Raw genomic sequence first — 19,962 nt, forward strand, 5'->3', positions numbered from 1 at the left:
TGTCCATGGGGCCTGATGGGATTCATCCCAGGGTGCTCAGAGAGCTGCCTGATGTCAGCGCGGGACCTCTCAATTATTTTTCAATTGTCTTGGGAATCTGGAGAGGTCCCAGTTGACTGGAAGCTGGCAAATGTGCCAATTTTCAAGCAGGGCAAAAAAGAAGATGCTGGTAACTAACAGGCCTGTCAGTCTCACGTCAGTGCCTGGTAAAATTATGGAGATTATCAAAACACACCTGAGGGACAATGCAGTCATAGGTGACAGCCATCACGGGTTCCCGAGGGGTAGGTCCTGCTTAAATTGAATTTCCTGTTATGATATCACCCATCCAGTCGACCAAGAGAAGCCCGTTGATGTCATTTTCTTGGAGTTCAGTAAAGCTTTCAAAACGGTTTCTCACAGCACCCTACTGGACAAAATCTCCAGCATACAGATTGATAAAACCAACACGATGGGTGAGCAATTGGCTGACGGGCAGGGCTCTAAGGGTTGTGGTAAACGGGGTTACATCAGGCTGGCTGCCGGTCACCAGTGGAGTCCCACAGAGCTCCATTTTAGGGCCAGTTCTTTTCCATGTTTTCATAAGTGATTTGGATGTAGGACTAGAAGGTGTTTTGAGTAAGTCTGCTGATGATACTAAACTGGGAGGAGTTGTTGACTCTGTCGAGGGGGGAAAGGCCTTGCAGAGAGATCTGGACAGACTGGAGAGCTGGGCGATCATCAACCACATGAAGTTTAACAAGAGCAAGTGCTGGGTCCTGCACCTGGGACGGGGCAACCCTGGCTGTACGTACAGACTGGGCGACGAGACGCTGGAGAGCAGCCCCACAGAGAGGGATTTGGGGGTTGTGGTTGACAGCAAGCTGAACATGAGCCAGCTGTGTGCCCTGGCAGCCAGGAGGGCCAGCCGTACCCTGGGATGCATCAAGCACGGCATTGCCAGTCGGTTGAGGGAAGGGATTGTCCCGCACTGCTCTGCGCTGGTGCGGCCTCACCTCGAGCACTGTGCGCAGTTCTGGGCAGCACGGTACAAAAAGGACGTGAAGCTGTTGGAGAGTGTCCAGAGAAGGGCTACAAAGGGCCCCAGTGAAGGGCCTAGAGAGGAAGACATACGAGGAGCAGCTGAGGTCACTTGGTTTGTTCAGCCTGGAAAGGGAAGGCTGAGGGGAGACCTTGTCCTGGGGTCTACAGCTTTCTCATGAGGGGGAGTGGAGGGGCAGGCACCGATCTGTTCTCTTCAGTGACCAGTGATAAGACCTGATAGGAGCCAGGAGTTGGGCTCGATGATCCTTGTGGGTCCCTTCCAACTTGGGATATGATTCTGTGACAGCTGGCACTAACTAGCCTATTATAAACCCCCAAACACATCACATCCCAGAATATATGACTAAATCAAATGCATCTGAAGAAGGATGCTTGTGCCCATTATAAATCTTAAGTTAATCATCTTTACTACCAATTTATGGAAGGGAAGTAAACATTGCAGGGGCAAGCAGAAAACAGGTATCAGCACAACACAGCTGGCTGGGAGTTTTTAGGATACTCACTGAGCTGCAGAATACCTGGTAGGGCATAATTTATAGGTAGATTTGGGCATTCTCCAGAACCCCAGTGTTCTAGTCCTGAAATGTTCTGTCTCAGTAAGTCTTTGAAGCATGTGCCATCGCACACCCGCTGCGCCTGCAGCACAAGTCCTGTGTCAAGCTGCAGGCTGGCAGGCAGTTAGCAGGAGACGGTACACACGTACAAGGGCACGCATCACGTTTGTACAAACCATCCCAGCTGCTTTAAACAACAGCCTCCAAACTGCCGATGACTTCATCAAGAAAGCTGCTAATGACCCTTCATCCAAAAGGATGTCCACGCACACACAGTAGTACCTGCTGGCTTGCCCAAAATGAACACGTAGATTGATGACATTGTTTGGGCAATTACTCCATTCCTCAACCTTGCCAAAACACGAGGAGAGAACCACAGATCACCATACCTTGGAGATGCTTTAGAAAATGTTCTTACATACCAGATCTTTGTCATGCCTAGGACTCGGTCACCATTTGGTTAGAGCATCCGGTACTCACCAAGTCAATGAGGTCACTGAGATTCTTCTCTATCTGCTGCGGAGGCAGGCGCCTCATCAAATCCAAGGCACAATCCAGCTGCTGGTCACTCTGCGGAAACAAGAACATCCCTCAGTCACAGTACGTACAGACAAGCACATCACGGTCACAGACGCAACAACTGCAGTGCTCGTCAGCTCCTCTGATATGAGAAATACAGCTTCTAGTTCTAACCAGCAATGTGTTTTATATCAACACAAACAGATTTCAATAAAGTTCAGTTCCATTTGGTCGATGATTATTCATTTGGTATTGCAAATAGTGTGTCATGCCATCAATTTAACACAGTCCTGTTGATGGAGAGGAGTCCAGTTCCCACCAAAAATTGTTTCCAACGCTTGTGCAAATGTTTAGTGAAATGTTTTTCCATGCTACCTCAACAATAAGCAGAGTTAGGGAACTGCAAGTTCCTTTTTCTGAAGCAGTTTTAGTACTTCCTCATCTGCGTTGTGCCATTCAGCTGAAGGTAACCAGTATGCAAGGCAAATTCTGTTCTGACAGAGCTCTCTCCCCCTCCTTCAGCTTTACCAAAAAAAAAGTGAAACATGTAGACAAAGGTATGATCCATAATTTCCTTCTCACTACACAACACAAACCAAAACCTGTCTGTATCTGAGAAATCATCAGCTTTAAATATTTTGAGAAATTGCAGCAACATATCCCAATGGTATTTGTTGCAGCTGACCTTGCGTCCAATTCCACACACGCAAAAAAGCTTAAAATTCATTTCAGAGTTGGAAAAATCCGCAAGACATTATCACAGACACTTGATGAGCAGAGCCATGTTCTTGGCGTAACCTTTAGCTCTCCTTCTCACTAAGGCATAAGAGAGACACTTTCCTGCAAACTTAACAGTACCCCAAAACCCGCACATTGCTTTGATCAACGTCATCATCCAGCTGAAGCACAGCAAGCTTGTTTTCACCGCTTCTTCCTCTCATTTTTGTTCTCTATTTCTAGCTACCTGTCCACAATGAGCTTAAATTTAATTTCCTACGTTCAGAAAAGCTCTAAAAGTTGTATTTGAGAAAGACTTCAGAAATAAAGCAGTTACGTGATCACATTATTCAAGTAGCATCCCCCCATCAGCGAGCAGCAGTGGGAAGTAGAGCTTCCTGCAATTAATCTGTACCCTGGCAATGAGGGAAGGAGGGATTTCGCAGTTTAGCGGCCATCCATTACGAAAACAGTTCTAAAAAGGCACTGCCCATTCACTATCAAAAGATAAATATTTTACAGACAGCAAGTCAGACAGCCGGCCTGGAAGAGACTGTGTTTATTTCTCATCCAGTTTAAGTTTTAGGACATCCTGTTTGGAAAAAGCTCCAGCTCTACAGACATTTAGGTAGTGACTCTCATCTGCCTGCAAGACTCTCCTGAATATCGAAGCCTCTGACCTGAAAAGCAGAACACACCGACGCCAGGAACAGAAGTTACGGCAGTCACCTGCTGCGATTGAAGCAACACACGTTCAAGTAACACAAACTCAACCCCCATACTCTTTAAACTTTTGGGAAACGCGACAAGCAAATTCTTGGCCAAAATAAGCCCGAAGTTAATTCCTCTTGAAAAATGACCACAAATCAATTGATGAATTGACTGTCACCACAACCATGGGAAAAAGCGACGACTGAGTTTTTCAACACCTTTTCTTTATCTCTGTTAGGTGGTCAGTGACTGAAGGTTACCAGGAAGGGACTGAAGTGGGGGTTGAGCTGCCTCCATGCTGCAGTCTCCCCAGGCACCAACAACTAGCCAAGCTTCAAGCTCTGGGCAGTTCGCTCCTCTCTGCGCTATGATCCGCGTAGTTAGCAGGGGCAGAAATAGGAAGCCACTCCACATACTGTTCACGAGTGCAGTCACAAATTATTTCCTCTCTCCTTCCACACAGTAAGCAGCCCCCTGCCCAGGAGGGGCCAAATATTTAAGATCAGATGAAGATGAAACATCAGTCCAGGCTTGAGCAGAGGCACAACCTACAGGCGTAATTAGAAACTCATGGGAGAAAGCTCCCCAGCGACAGCAACATCTCATTCTTTTCTTCAAAAAGAGGGAAGGGAAAACTCACTATTTTCTACTAACCTTTTAGTCCCCAGGGAAAGACATCATTTAGACGGGCTACGACTGCCCAGCTCCAGCAGCCAAGCCCTGGCAGGGGACCTTTCATACCAAGTATTGTCTTTACCTCCTGCTATCTCTTCCATCAAGGAAGGAAAGCTGGCACACGGTCGCAAGGTCACACTCCGCACTTGGGGATCGTGGGAACACTTACCGAAGTGCTCCATCCTCCTCTGCCAGCTGGGATTGTTTGATAGACGAAAAAAACTAGGGAAAAAACGATGTTAAAAACTACCATTAACCCAGAGTTGGTGTTGAATAAATAGTATGGTAATTTTAAATAAACTACACTGAATGAAGGACTATCTTCTGCATTTGCAGCATTTTATGGATTAACCAAAAGAATTTGGACTGACCATCTTTATAACGGTACATTCAGTAACAGCTGTAGGAAGACACAAGCAAGACTGTTTAAGGCACGGATTCTTACAGAGGTTCAGCCATAGCTGGCATAAATGCCTGTGTGCAACCAAAAAAAAAACCCCACAAAATAGCCAAGCACACACCAACAGTTAGCCTGAATTTTTCTGGTATCAAGGAGGTAAAAGCACAGCTGAGCACCAGGACTCTCCGGTTTTCTTGCAGAGCATTTAAATGGCTTGCCAGCAGACCTCTTAAAGGACTGAAATAAAGGCAGGTTCTGCTCTATTTCTGTGCTTCAGTCTGTGGTTATACAGTCACTTCAATCCAGCATAAATCCACGCTGGCACAACCAGAAAGGTAACACAAAGCACACGCACGACAGAGCACAGTGCTACCTTTTGGTACTGGATGTATCTGTCATGTTCAACTTCAGAACCGAACGGGTAAATATACCCCTTCGTAGTTTTTGCTCCTTGTTCGTTCAGTGCAGGTGAAGTAAGGTTTTTAAAATGAGGTCTCTGGTTGCATATATCCTTTGGTTTCAACCTCTGTCCCAGCTGGAGTATCCAGAGTAGCTGTGGATATTTCAGGGGAATCACAAAGACAGAGGAATCGCATCTAAGGCGTCAAACCCAGCCGCACACACTTCCTGTATTTACGGAGGAAAGAACACTCCCAGGAACGTATTTTTCCTGCAAATTTGACAGTGGCATGTTATTAGAGGTACCCGGGAATCCCACAAAGCCCTTACACAAGCTGTGCAAGAGGAAGGTGTTCTTGGGAAACTCAGGATGTGTCTCACCTCACTCCCATTGCCCTAGGCCACTCGTCTCTACGCTGCAACTTCACCTTTTCTGGGTGTGCATTTGCTGAATTCTCACAGTAAATTGCATCCTAAAGACATGGTTTCCTCACAGATCTCCAGACAAAACACGCTACACAACTCTTGCCTTCGGACATGGAGAGGCTTAGAGCCCCCCGCTCGCTGGGAAGGCGATTAGACAGGCCGTCTCTCAGTCTGGAGCGCTCTTGGAGCCAAGCTCTTTGAGGCTGCAGGGCTTAATGAGCTTAGCATTTACGTGATACCAGGACGTTTTCCACCATTCCTCCGTTTCATCCAGCGCAGAGCTCCTGTGGAGGAGTAGGGAGTTCAGACAGAAATTCTAAATGAAGTTTTATTACAGCTCAAGTCACTGAAGGATTTAAGAGATCATAGGAATCTCAAAGACTGAAAATATTAGCTTAGATGAAAGCTCCTTAATACATTTCCTCTAAGATATTTGGCTATCTCCAATCTCCACTTAAGCATCTGCTATAGCTTTCCCATGATACTACTGCAGGGCAAAATGTTATAAATCCGTCTCCAGAAGTAGTGATGTTTGTTTAGCTTCCTTTGCCTGCATTCTGCTCTCCCCTTCAGTCTTTTGCAAACACGCTAAGTACGGCAAAGTTAGAAACCCTCTCAAATGGCCCCAGGTCTCCGGTCATTTCAGCACTCTGCACTGAGGCTCAAATAAAAAACAGATAGTGCTGGAAAACATTTATTACACGAATGCACGGTTGCACAGAGGCACGGTTAGGTGCTTTCTTCATTCCATTCATACTAAAGCAATATTGCTCAAACACTGAGCACGGACAGATGTCATTCAACGCAGAAACCACAAAAGCTCAGGAAGTCACCACAGTTTTGTTTAATTGTTTTGAGAAGGAGCGTGTGTTTGTGCGACAAACCAACGCGCTTCCACTGTCAATGCTTGAAACGGGGGCGGACTATGGCTGTTGTTATTTGTTGTAAGAGCAACGGGCTCTTCTGACCTCACTTTTGTAGGCAGCCACCCTGAGAGAACATGCAGGTTGTCGAGACTGCGTAAGGCAGGCAAAGCACTGCACTTCCTTCTGACCCCCTATAGCTTTAGGGCACGCGGCACAGAGGAGCTGCCACTCGGTGCTCCCCCGGCCGGGGCAGCACAGGCCAACAGCACTGGGCAGCGACAGCTGACCATGGCCGTGCAACCCTGGATGCGAACCCCGCTGCTCACGCAGCTCTTCCAAGTTCACGGCACCCAAGCCTGCTCAAGCAGACTGAGGGAAGAAATAACTCATTTGCATCGCATTTTACACCGAGCCGTCACCTGATAAACGCAGCTGCTGGAAGCCAGGACTTGTACCCAAAGCCCTTCAAAGACCATGCCACTGGCAGAGCCGGTAGCACCCCACAGGCGCTGTGCTCGGTTTCTCTTCTCAGCAGACAGCAGCAATCCGATGCGCTACCACCTACGAGCAATTTTCGCTTCTCCTTCTAAATATCTCTGCATGAACTTTTCACTATATAAACTTCCCGAAATTCACAGATTGCATTCACAAGTTTTCCCAACTCTCCATTGCGCATTACCTGAGATTTAACCTGTACTCCAGGTTTTAAAAGAGGGTTTACGCAAGGCCTCTGCCCGTTTTAAAGGTTAAGCCACTGCATTTGAAAGCAGGTAAGAGATTTCACTTCAAGCTCCCAGCCTTGTAGTCAGCAGGAATTTGCTTCTCTCTATCAGATTTAATAGGTCAGCAGATTTAATTCCCTGGTCTTCACAGCTTTGTTCTGATGGCTCCTGCTCATTTGCCTACGTTACTGCTGAGCACAAACAGAATTAAGCAGTTTCTTCAAAAAGAAAACCAGACTGGTTTCACTTCTGTATTGTATTTCTACATTAACACCGCCCCGAGCTAACTTCTGAACCAAGAGAAACCAGCAGAAGCAGTTAAGTGCTACTGCAGTGGCAGCTTCTCCTCTCCTAGCCCTTCCTGAGGAATAAAGCACTCAGGCTGCCAAATCATCCCAACCAGACGCGCAAGTGTAACACCACCTCCATGCAAAGCCTTTTCCATGCCTTCTCCAGTCTCTGATGCAACTTTAGAAGAGCTGGATGACCTAAAAAGTACTTCAGAAGCAATGATCAAGGTTAAAAAAAAAAACACTACATAGAGAGTGAAAACATTTGCTATTTGGGCAGGGGTGCCCGTGTTTGTTTTTTTTTTTTTTTTTTTTTTTTAATCAGCTGAATATTCTGACTTGGGGCTGAAATGCCCGCAGCTGAGAAGTTACCCCAACTGCAAGCATAAGCAAGCATCTCAATTTATAGAGAACTGAAATAAAAGATAGAAGCCCAAAGGGACACCAAAAATAAAACATTTGCTTAACTTGTGCAATTTCAAGCAACTGCACATCAGGCCGCTTTGATCGCCGGTCAGCTTACAAGCAAAATACCTTCGTAAATTAATCCAGGGCCAGAAGTATGCAGCCAGCAAATGACTTTTTCTTCTTCCTTTTATGTTGCAGACATACCCCAGGTTGTAAATCATTATTTCCTGTCAGTTCTCCCAACAGGAATGTCTGACTAATGGTACAGCTTTGTGGAACTCAATAAGTGCTCAATTTATTACTATTTTTTTAATTGAAACAGATGAACAGCTTCCCACCCTGCTCCTTGCCAACCTGCAGAGCTCAGAAGGCAGAAGACTCCTTTTTCAAATTACAGAACAGAACAGTGTTACTGCTAGAAGCTTCAGCAAAGGGTTGAATTATTGTAACCGTGGGTAATAAAAGCCCAAGAGTATGTTAAGTGCAGGATTCCCCTCCTGGCTCCCAGCACAACAGGCTGCCAGCGTTCACTTCCTCAGATATTAGATGGAAGGGGAGTAACTCCATACGATGCATGAAGCCCAGACAAGTTCTGCATTCATGTTTCCATCAACCGCACCTTCTCCTTGCGATCTGTTTTCCTACATGCTTTTTCCCTCGGCTGTTAACCCTCTTCTGGCAGATCCTATCTAAAGCCACTTGCAATATTCCCGTGAATCAGGGATTCCCGACAGCAAGGTGAACTACTGGCAGTAACGCCCACAGCACAGTTAAGAAGTAATCAAGTGCAGTAAAAGCTGAAGATTTATTACTATCCATGATGTAGCATAAGATCAAAGATCATTGAAAGAACACGATGCTGATGCAGACAAAGTCTCCTTCTCAAACTACTCCTAGCCTGGCCCTCTCTGGTCAGAATGTTTTCCAGGGCTTTTACCTTCTGACAATTACGGCCATGTCAGATCTGTACCAACATTTAGCTCGATTTGCTATTACATTGCTGCTGTGGTCAAGACGAAACAAGACAGACTGGCTGCTGAGAATGCCCGTTCCACAGACTCGAAATGAGAAGGACTAAAGGTTAGAATAAAAGCAAGAAGTGACGGCTCGCAATATTTTAGCGAAATCTGCTGTACTTGGTCACCAATGTCATCTGCATTTACTTACAGAGCGCTGCACAAGTCATACCACAGCCTTTACATCAGCGACTCCTTTTCAGAGACGTTCTCCTGCAGAACACACTGCCTTTATTTACGCTGCTCTCCCTTTTAGAAGATTTGAGCATGCCATGAAGAAGCAGTACTAGTGCTAATGTATGACCAAAAACACATTCGAGGCTGGTTTTCTAAATTCAGGTCTCTGCCGTACACACCAACAGATACTTGTCAAAGCGCTTGTCAAAAAATGTGAGGTCTGCTTTGACCAGTTTTTGTTCTGCCCCGGTCCAGAAATTTAAGCCGTGCTAATCTCAGCAAGGCTCACAAGGGATCCCTGCAGGACCTCTGTAAAGAGGAGAAGAGTAACTTAGACGTCTGCTCCAAAGAGTCGCACGGGGAACTAAAATAATCTACGGGAAGGAGAGCAAATGAGGCAGCTTAAGTTTCATTGCCACCAGCATGCTGATGACATCGGATACTTATCACTATTTCAGGCTGACAGCACACCTAAGGCAAGTCCTAGACAGATGAAGCGAGTGGCCATGGTCATCTAGGAGCAGCCACTGAAGAATCTCCTCCTGCACTCGAGCTCTTCAAAGCTCGCAGCCAGCATTCTCCTAAGCCCTCATTTGTTTCTTTACCTTTGAGCTGATGCTTTCAAGTGTCTTTTGAATCCTGTTTTGTGTTGGGACTTCATCACTCTGACCTCCAAATCAAGAGAGCACTGTTCAGCATCCATGGAACGCTACCCAACACCCCTGCACAACCTCCGAAGCAGTTACTGAGTGGATTATGATACACTGACGGCATTTCCGTCCAGTACCTTCAGAATAAACCAGAGCCCATTGCACTACTTCACTAAGAAGCTCAGTCTTGTAGAACAACTATTTGTCAAACGATGTTACGTCAACTGAGAAAAAACTAGCAACCTCGACAGCGTGGAGCAGGCCATTACGCTGTAATTCACTATTTGCTGTAGAGGCAGGAACTCAGCATCACCTGGGGTACTTCTGCAGCCGATTTACACTCCTTGGGGCCGTTTGTCCATTTCAGCTCCTGCTAGCGCTTCCACGGGTGTACAGCACACGGTGAAGAAAGCACCGTGCTTGCTCAGCACCTCTCCCCAGCGAGGATATCCTGAAAGGGGTTCAAAACCCACTCGTGCTTTCAAACCTAACTTACCATCTATTGTTTTAGTTCATACAAAGTGCAGGGCAAATTTGTCACCTGTCCAACGGACAGAGGCACCCAGTACTGACAGAAGAGCAGGGTGGACCAGCACCAAGGCTTTCTGGGAACAGGCTATTCATCTTGACCTTTTGCCACCAGCACTAATGATTTCTGCACTGGTGTTTGTCTTCTGGGTAACAGAAACAATGTTTTATTTATTAAACATGACAATGTAATTTACCAGCTTTCATCTTCTGCCAAGAATTCCTGTGAAGCGTAAAGTTTGCAGAAAGTCACTTCCCAATAAATCATGGCATCGAGTGAATACGCAATCTGTTAGCCCCACATGAAAGAGTAAGATGGGAACGGCAGTAAAATAGCCGCATAGAAAAGCTACTCTGCAAAGCTGCATTGTTAACTAACTTTTAATAAATGGGATTAAAGTCCCTGAAGTTGACTGTCGAGCTGACCAACTATTCCGGGTAGCATTTAAGAAATTTAATTAGGCTACTGTTAGTGCAAAACAGTTGTGGTTATTTTTTTCCCCCCAGTTTAAGTCTGGGTTTAACACAGAACCAACATTTTCTTTGTTAGATATTCCTATAGATACGAACTCTTAGCCAAACAAAAGGAAAAGCAAAGCTGTTACAGCACAGCCCTGAGACACAAGAAGCTGTCCTGATCTTGCAGCTACTTCGCGAGGAAGCTTGTACATCTGCCTGAGAGCTTCACTATCAGAATAGCCGTTGGGCTGGGCACAAGTACGCACATACCCCAACAGGCAGACACCCAGACTGCTGCTCGGCGGAACCATTCCGCATTACTTGATGCATCGAGTAGCTCAGGATGCCTCTAGATATTTCCTTGCCACTTAAGTCAGCACCACACTTTACTCACTTTGTCGCTCTGCAAACACTTTGGCGTGCACTAAGGGGTTGTGCAGGCGAGTAAATCTTGCGTTCTAAGGACCTCTGAAGCCACCTCCCAACGGGCCTCCTGCCCCCAGCTGCGTGCTCACGTGGACTCACACCAGAGGCAGGATCACTGCTGCGCAGCCAGCGGAGCTCCTGCAGTACCTGCGACAGGAAATCGTTGACAGGATCTTCTGCCTGACCTTGTCAGCTCTTTGCAGAAACTTCTGTTACCTCCGTAAGATCGCATCACACAGCTCTCAGCTCCAGCCCTGCAGATGTATCCCAAGTTACTGATTAATGCTCCCTCGTCGCCATCCTCCCACTTCATCCTCGCTGTAAACCTACTGCTCCTGACCGCCAGCGTCAGCTCGGCCTCTGAAATACGCTAACAGGAGGTCTGCAACGGCTCCCCAGCCCCACGACCTGTTTCTCATCCACAGTGTCCTGCCTTCCATCCAAATATGACTGAGGAAGTGCCCAAATCAGTCTTTAGAGACGGACTGCTTTATTTTTACTGGGGTCTGCCGGGTACCCTTGGCAAAGGCTGCCCAGAACTTGAGCTCAGTTCCACCAGGCCACCCAGGTTCTGGGACTGGGAGGTACAGCAGCGTGCTGCAAGGAAGTACAAACAGCAGCAACTGAGACAACTCTGCAGGAAAACAGAAGCTGCCAGCACTTGGAATTGAAGGAGCTCTGCGTTACAGCCTGTGCTGTTATCAGGAGATTCCTAAATATGAGATCCCACCGGGCGCTACAGCCCGTTTTCCAGAGGGCAGCCTCGAGGTACCAGACCTTGGGAGCTCTCAGAGGAGCCACTTGTTTCCACTCCGTCAGGGAATACCTGGGGCTGAGCGCACAGGGCATTCACACCGGGCAACTTCAGATGCGTGTGGTTACACAGGAAGTTCCTCAACTTCATTTTTGTCAAGCTCAGCACTGCTCACTACAAACACAACAGCCCTTGAGATTCAACGCTGCCGTTTGTCATCCTGACCATACTGCACTGTTTGCGATGCGGTGTTTGTGATGCTTGCTTTTATCCTGGGAACACCCGATAATCTTTTCCAAATGCTCTTTTAGCCTACGCGCTTGCTTGTTTCTGAATCAACGTAGCCAGTACCAGAAGAGGAACTGCTCAATCCAAACGGTGAATTCTGCTCTTGCAGGGTCAGCCCAGTTCGGTGAGTTGTTCCCAGTTGTCTGCGTTCTCCTTCCAGTCAACTGCAACCTAGATTTTTTCCATACAAGAATTCGCTAACATCAAAACCATTTGGGAAAGCGCACGTTATCACAGCAGCCGGGAGGCGTATTCTCTGGCAGCAAGGTGGCCGCGGACGCAGCCACGCTTACTGACAGCCTAACGCGAATGTTTGAGACCATCGGTGCACGTCGGGCTGCTCGCGGCGCCCCGCTCCGCCACCCCGTGCACGGGTTGGCACAACACAAGCTCAGCGCTTTCCAGCGCCCCCAGGCCCGGTAGCCAGGGTTGTAAATTCATGAGATAACTCTGGCAAGTAACTGGATGCCTGGCAAGGCAGAGAGGAGCCAGGGAGAGGTTATCTAGTTAGCCCTCATCCCTCCATGTTCTCCGATTGCCTAAAAGGTCAGAAAAGTAGGTCAACATGCCTTTTGCTCGCGTCTAGCAAGACGTACCTTGCGGATTACACCACGAAGCTTGCAGGACAGTTCAGTTTCATCCAAGGGATTCGGTGATAAGAATTTCAAGTTTAAAACTAGGAAGCTGATGGTTTTGCATGCACATTGCCTTAACATTATCCCATCTCCACCTAACAAGACATCCACGTTCCCTGGCATTCCTTCCCTTACTCTTTACTCCTATGCTTGCCCGCTCTTTCCGTCCTTTTATGTTCTCCTTGCTGTTTATGAACACACCTGACCTACCCTCGAGCTAGAGCTGCAGACCGACAGCGTGCAATTCAACAATGCGATGCTTTTCCAAGCTTTTTAAGTTAAGTAGCAGAGACAGGTTATAACGGAGCAGTGTTTCACCCAACACACATTTGCCAATTCCAACCCATGTCAGATTTCTCCCTCAGTTTAGGATGAGGTTCTCAGTTACTCCATCTGGCCAATTTTTACCTTACCATGCTCTCAAACAGCTCCACCTGTACCAATGGCTACGTGAAACTGTATTTGATTGTCTAGTGGAGCACTGTCACTGCTGAGCCAACATCACATATATCCACAGCATCGCACCCAAAAAAGTCTCCATAACAACCCCTAAGTTAGCACAGTGACAGCACTCAGTGGATAAACACAGTTTTAAACTGCTGCAGTCACCATGATGTAGCCGATATTTTACCTCATTCCACCATTTCACAGCTTTCTCATCCTTCGAATTAATTTACAAAAAGCCATCTCTCATTTCCTGAGCCCGGTTCAAATTGCCAGCACAGGCTCTCAGGCAGCCACCAACCACCTCTGCTGGTGGTTTGAGCTTTTTTTAAATCCCAACATTTACCAAAGCAAAAAGGGGAAGGCACTTCCAAGCTCAGCGCTTTGTCAAACAGAGAAGACAAAGCGTCACACGAAGGAATACAAATAAAGTTCCCTGAGAGAATAAAGAATGCGTTATTTATGGTGTGGTGGGTTGATCGCTTAAGGCAACCACTAAGCTTATGTCTTCAGTGCATCCTCAACCCTTTTCCCTTCCAGGTAAAATCCTCTTAAGCGCTGTTTTCATTCTTGTCTAGCTGATACCGCTAAGTTGCTGGAACATGGGTTCTGCTTTCACCCAGGCTGCTCACCCTGCAACAAGGACATGCTGGAAATTCCACCTCGGTCCACTGGGAAAGGAGTCAGCTCCGCTTTCTGTAACAAAACGACCCGGAGGGCATCCATCCTCTTCACGCTCAGAGCAGCAGCAAGGACCCGCTCTGCAGCACAGCTCAAACACAAACGTCCTGAGGGTTTAAAGCGGGAGGCAGGACTCCGAAACCAAGCCCGCGATGAAAAATAACACAGGTGACACTGGTGGAATATAAAGCAGGAAGGTTCAATTTGCATGGAGGAGGAACAAAGTAGGTAGTTTATGAGAAGTGCCTGCAAATACATCCTGCAATTCTTCAGCCCGACTTGGAAGCGGTGGCACAAAGAGCACAAGCTCGCAGCACGCTGTGTGTTTTCGTTCTCAATCCTAAGAGAGGAAGGCAGGGCCAAAGAACAGCACCAGATAATACCAGAAAATGTGTCTTACTGGTGGATACCACAGCTCAGGCCACCGTTCTAGGAAGCCTAGCACCAAATACTATCTAACGCAATTAAACTAATTCTAAATAAAAGCTTTTTTTGGGGCAATCACAAAAAAAGTGAGATGTCATTTCCGATTCTGTAACTCAAAGTTTTGTTGCACCTAAAAATCCAGATAGCAGATTAGATTGCCGTTGCGTTTGGCATTACCCAGACAGCACCTACCGTGGAAAACTACAACTTTATAATTAGGAAACGAGCAGAGCAGCTTTCTCAAGCATTCTCCATTTTCTTCCCGTAACAAATCCTCCCAGCTCAACAAAGGGGGAAATCTCTTCGAAACTTGCTCAACCAGCGTTCACCCCTGTGCCCCGTAAAGGAAATTTCAAAAGCAAGCAGCTCTCCTGCTACGTGCGGGGGAGCTCCCACTCCCCAGGAGAACCCCTCTGGAAGGGTCTGTCCCACCCTGCCTTAGGACCCAAGACGAGAAGCGGGTGTCAGCTGCCGGCTCGGGTCCCGGGGACAGGAACCCGCCGTTAGCCAGCTCAGGTAAGCCCCCGGAGCTGTGTGTTCTCCACGTGCACCGCACATTTCAGTCCAGTCCTCATCAGGCATCCGCTCAGAGCATTTGCTCGATTTTCACATCAGTGTCGACACAAAAACCTCGTACGTGGGCTATCAGGTACTTAGCAAGGCGTTACAGAAACGACGAAGAAAAAATACTTAACACGGCCACGCGCTTCCATTGCATTGGACCGAATTCCTGACATTTATGTACAAATTAGGGAAGTTTTTTTTTAATTGACATAACCCATCAGCAACCGAAACCTGTGCTAGAGCATAGCTAAAGAGACCGGGAAGCTGGGGAAAGGCTCAGGGTGCTCAGATGGACTCACTGCTCCTTCACACCGCGTGGATTTTACCTATAATGGAAAAGCAAATTTGAAAGCCCGTGTTTTAAAGTGAGATTTTTCCCCCCCCCATCTTCCTGGAAATGGCAAAGGATTAGGAGACGTGGGAAAGTTCGGAAAAATACAAGTTTGGGATCTTGCACATCGGGGGGGAGAGAGACAGAGGTTTGGTTGGGGCTTTCCAAACTGCTCAGAACTCCTTGCACAAATCACTAGGAAAGGGGGAAATCATAGCGCACATCAAGTGAATAAGAACACGTACATAAACAGAGGACCAACACGATTTTGATCATCTTCAACTTTTGTAATTGCGTCCTTTGTCTGGAAAAAAAGCTCTTAAACATCACATTGTAGAGAAGTGGGGCGGAGAACCGGGCTTAGCACAGACCTAAACTGCTCGTGCTGCTCGGAATTTCATGCCTCTCCAGTAAAACTGCCAGCTCCTCAGCAGGCACTGAACCATCTTCCAGATGAAACAAAACTTGAGGCAACATGACTGCAACGTGCACCAGCGCAATGGGAAAAGGAAAATAATCGCCTCCCCATAAGTTTATTTAGCAGAGTAAGGAACCATCTGGACTTGACCAAGCGTACCTCCGAAGCAGCAAAAGGCACCAGCACTCGCCAGTGAAGTCTTCAGAAGCAGCCAGGCAAAGGCAAACAGGAGAGCGCTGCCCAGCTGCGCACCTCCCCAGGTCCATTGGATATCCTGCACGCGTGAAATTCAGCTGAGAGAGACGGCTGACAACCGTAGAACTAGAAATGGAAGACAGCAGCAACGTGGCCTTCCCAAACCGTCCTCTCTCTATTCAGCTACAGCAACAACTACTAAAAACAGTAATTCAAAAGAGGTGAACTGTACTTTGCTTTTGTTTTACTCCCAGCTGTCAACTAGTGAGATACAAGCATACGTGTTTTCCATGCGAGGAAATCCCATTTGAACAACTTCAGCTTGAGGATGGTTTTCTTCTAACAAACCAAGGTGCAAGATGAAGCATCGCTGCAGCAGCAGCATTCCCTATCCCAACAACATCCTCTGACTTGATTACTTTGGGAATTTACCTTGTAAGACAACATTTAGCTAAGCTCATACACTTGCCTAATAAAACGTGGACTCTATGAAATAGCTTCAGTTGACGTTTCTCTGAAGGCACGAGGTGCAAAGGACTTGGAGCGGACACTGAAAACCTGCCCTGAGCTCTTATGCCACGCATGAAAGCTTCAAAAGCGACACAACTGGCTTCGAAGGGGCGGACTCCGTGCTCAAAGAGCTGTCCTCAAGTGCTCAGTGTTCAGTTCCACAAGTCATTCAGTATTGTTTTGGTAGCACCTGCACAAAACCAAGGTATTTATGAAGCTGCAGTGTGCTTGCCCGAGACAAAGATCCCCTACCTTGAAAACATAAATTACTCTGAACAACGTGCAAAGAGAGCGCGCTAAATGTCACTGTCACCTCTTGCATCGTTGGCTGTGCTTCGGTGATTTTCAGCTGCCTCACACATTCTGAGCAAGTGATGGGAAGCTACCCCAGACAATTTGTATCTGTGGTTGATTAAACTGTAAGTTTTGCTAAGACTGTCTGCCTTCTCCTGAAGAGCCGCATAGCGCAAGAAATACTCGCAAATATTTTACATAACCTGGAAAGAAAGATTTGTATTTTTACAAAGCGTAACTGGATTCCATCCATTGCTAACCCTCAATTCCAGAAGTCAGCACTGTCTCAAGTCCTGCTTTGCCCTGAGCAGTGCATTCAGTTTATTTTTAGCACAAGAGACAGCACCTACCCGGACGGTTTGTGAGCTTCACACATTGCCCTGCCCCATCTCAGCGAGCACCTGACTGAAATGCCAGCGCTCCTGACATCTTAAACTCACCAGCAGCAATTCAGATTTGAGAGGGGCTTAAATGACTGCACGGAGGAGACAACAGTTCCCCTGCCTGCTCTACCCTGCTATTGGAAAACCTACAGCACCAAGGTAGTGTTTGACATGATGCCCTGAACCATGGCAGCTTCTCCCAGCTGCTCCAAGACTGGCTGCAGCCTGCGGTGCCGGGGCCGTTTCAGTCCTGACGCGGAGCATCTGAAAGCGCTGGCCTTTTGTACCACCAACACGAAAGACCCTTGGAACGCTCTGAACACTGGCTGGGAACTGAAGCTGGAACCGGGAGGTGCAACTGTACTGCCTGCATAACATTGGCTCTGAGGGGCAGTAAGGTTTGGAGCCACGGGCACAGCTCATTTGCCTCTTGTCACCAAGACCAGCAATTTGGTCTAGACCCAGACAAACCACACTGCAGCTGCCCCACTCCGCAAGCGAGTCTTCAGGCCCCACAACACTTGTGTAATGTGTTGTCTGCCACACGGTCGTACCCAAAGCCCACCCAGCAGCTGAGCCTTGTGCAGTGTTGGTAGTCCTCATGAGAACTCCCCATGCCCTCCACTCTCCATTACTGAACGTGAAAAAAATCAGCAGAGAGCATAAGCTTTGAGCATTCACAAAACTTCTGAGGGGTTTGTGTTCTGCCTCCTCAAAAAGAGGGATAGAGCCGCACCCATACCCCAGCTGAGTTCTTCTAACAGCATGCTTTTGCATCCCCTTAGAAGAGAAGCTTGTATCACCACTGCCATTTTACAGGAAGCCTGCTTGTTTTCCTTGAATTCTTTTCCTGGGAAGATTTCTGCCATGGCAGAAGTCAGGACAGTTTGTCAGAATCCTGACAGCAAATTCTGCCGTCAGGTCTCACGCACAAGGCCTTCAGGCATCTTGATTTAAAGTTGTGCAGGACAGTCAAGGTGCTCCACCCTGTGAGTCGCACACTCAGCTGTCAGGTACAGCACTTGCTCAGGAAGAACAGAACCTTAGGCATTCCTCACCTTTCACTTGAAACTAAAGAGCTTCATCTTGCACAGCGCAGGGGGTACGATCACTGCGATCTCCAGTTTCAAAGAAAAAAATAAAGCATTGCCTCTGAAATTCTCACGGTGAAAAATAAGAAAAGAGTCGTTTACTGAACCAGCCTTTATACTGCTGGATAACCGAGCACGGTGACTTTTAAGTCAAACTGCGTTTGAACGTTCTCAAAAACTTAGGTTGAACCACTTAACCCACAGATTTCTGAGCAGCACAAAGTCCTTCAGCAATACCAAGCGAAGGATCCCACCCCGGGGGTTACACGGGGTGCAGCGGGCCCCAGAGAAGCACGCACCCCTCTGGGCAGAGCCCAGCACGCCCGGGTCGGCCCCCGCCCTCCTTGCCGGACGCCCTCAGAGCCGGCCAAGCCTGCCGGGACCGCAGCCCCCTTCGCACCCGGCACCGAAGCGAAATTGCAAGGCTGCCCCTTGGCCCGATCCGTTCAGCAAACACGGCGCGACCGAGACCGCGCTCAGCGGCCTCACAACCGCCGGGCTCCCGGCCGAGAACCCCCAAGCTCCCAGCGGCGCCCAGACGCAGCGCTCAGCGCCGCACCACCACCCGCTCCCCCCGGGGCTCCCACCGGGGCTCCCCCCCGGCCCGCAGCCCCCACCGGAGCTCGGCAGCGCGGCCCGGCCACCTCGCGGCTGCCCACCGGAGGCTCCCGACCCGCGGCAAGCGGGGCCTCGAGCGCCCTGAGGCCCGCCCGCGGGGGAGCCGCTCCCTTGCGGCCGCCAACCGGACGGGCCGGGGCCCGGCCCCGGGGAAGCCCCGGGAGGGGCCCGCCGCCGCCTCCCGGCCCCCGCCGGCCTGCCGGCCTCCACCCCCCGGCCCCCACAGCCGCCGCCCGGGGCTCACCATGGCGGCTGGGCTCGGCGGGGCTGCGCTGGGCGGTAGCGACGGCGGCGCCTCCCGGTTCCCCTCCGCTCTCCGTCCGAGGCAGGCCGCGGCCCCTTCCACTTCCGCCGTTGCCTAGGAGTGAACATCCGGGTCAGCGCCGCGCGCCGGCCCCGCCCCCTCCGCCGCTCCCGCCCAGCCAATCAGCGCGCGGCTCGCCAGGCATCGCCAAGTATGGAGCGCCGCGCGCCAACGGGGCGGGGAGGGGCGGCGGGGAGGGAGGGGGCGGGGGGAAGCCGGGAGGGAGCAGCGCGAGGGCGCGACCAATGGCAGCGCGGGAACGAGGCCGGGAGGAGGCGGCCAATCGGCGGCGGCGGAGGAGGGGGTGGGCGGGGCCGCGGGCCGCGTGATGGCGCGCCGGCGCGCCGGCCCTGGCGGGCAAAGCCCCAGCCCCAGCCCCGCAGCCGCCCTTGGCCTCGGGGTAAAGGCAGAGCGCTTGGAGGGGCGTCGCTTCTGTGAACTCGCAGGCCTCGCCCTCGCACCCCAGCGCGACTCGTGCCGCCGGTCACACCTCGGTTTCCTTAGCCCCCAAGCGCTGGGGAGAACCGGCCGGCCGCTGGGTACCGAGCGACATCGCTGGTTTATCTGAGCGGCGGGTGTTCGGCCTTCTCGGGGAGCTGAGCCTTTGATTCGGCAAAGCGTGTAGGTGCCTGCTGGAAGGTAAGCAGGTGCTTACACATTTTGATGACTTCAGGGCTTGGGCAGCTGTGTTACAGATCTCAAACGCGAGATAAAAATCAGCAAATCTGGGTGTATGCACAAATAAAACATGTTTGCTTTTCTCAGGCTGTTCCAGGAAGAAATACATTTTTTTTCCCTAATGTGCTCACTGACATTTCAATGATCTCAGATAAAACCGATCCCGATGCCAGACTCAATACTTACACTCCCCAGTCAGGACACGTGCATTTAACAGATGCAGCCTCCCTAATTAACCTGGAAGAACATCTCAGGTAGTATGTGGTACCACGTTCCTCTGCTGCTCTTTGGAGAAAAATGTTTTGGCCTGCGTTGCACCAACAGGCTTGGTGCCAGGATCCCAAGAACCCTCTGCTGGTGC

At 49.2% G+C, this 19,962-nt stretch overlaps 1 protein-coding gene across 4 annotated transcripts in view; it reads right to left on the minus strand.

Annotated features, from left to right (window-relative positions):
- The window catches only part of CAPZB (capping actin protein of muscle Z-line subunit beta), a 64,101-nt gene extending 45,090 nt beyond the window's left edge, over nt 1–19,011 (minus strand). Inside the window, exons 1-2 of one of the 4 annotated variants that reach the window (XR_013941383.1) lie at nt 18,864–19,011; nt 2,079–2,168 (exon numbers count right to left, since the gene is read on the minus strand). Coding sequence is in view for 3 of the 4 variants with exons in the window: in XM_080564256.1 (XP_080420382.1) it covers nt 2,079–2,186 (108 nt within the window). In the remaining variant the exon portion in view is untranslated. Of the gene's footprint in view, nt 1–2,078; nt 2,202–18,863 lie in introns of those variants that run through there. The other 3 variants (XM_080564257.1, XM_080564258.1, XM_080564256.1) reach the window with 3 other exon arrangements.
- Nucleotides 19,012–19,962: the final 951 nt, after the last annotated feature.

This window comes from Anser brachyrhynchus (assembly GCF_964034855.1).
Source record: "Anser brachyrhynchus genome assembly, chromosome: 21".
NCBI lineage: Eukaryota > Metazoa > Chordata > Aves > Anseriformes > Anatidae > Anser > Anser brachyrhynchus.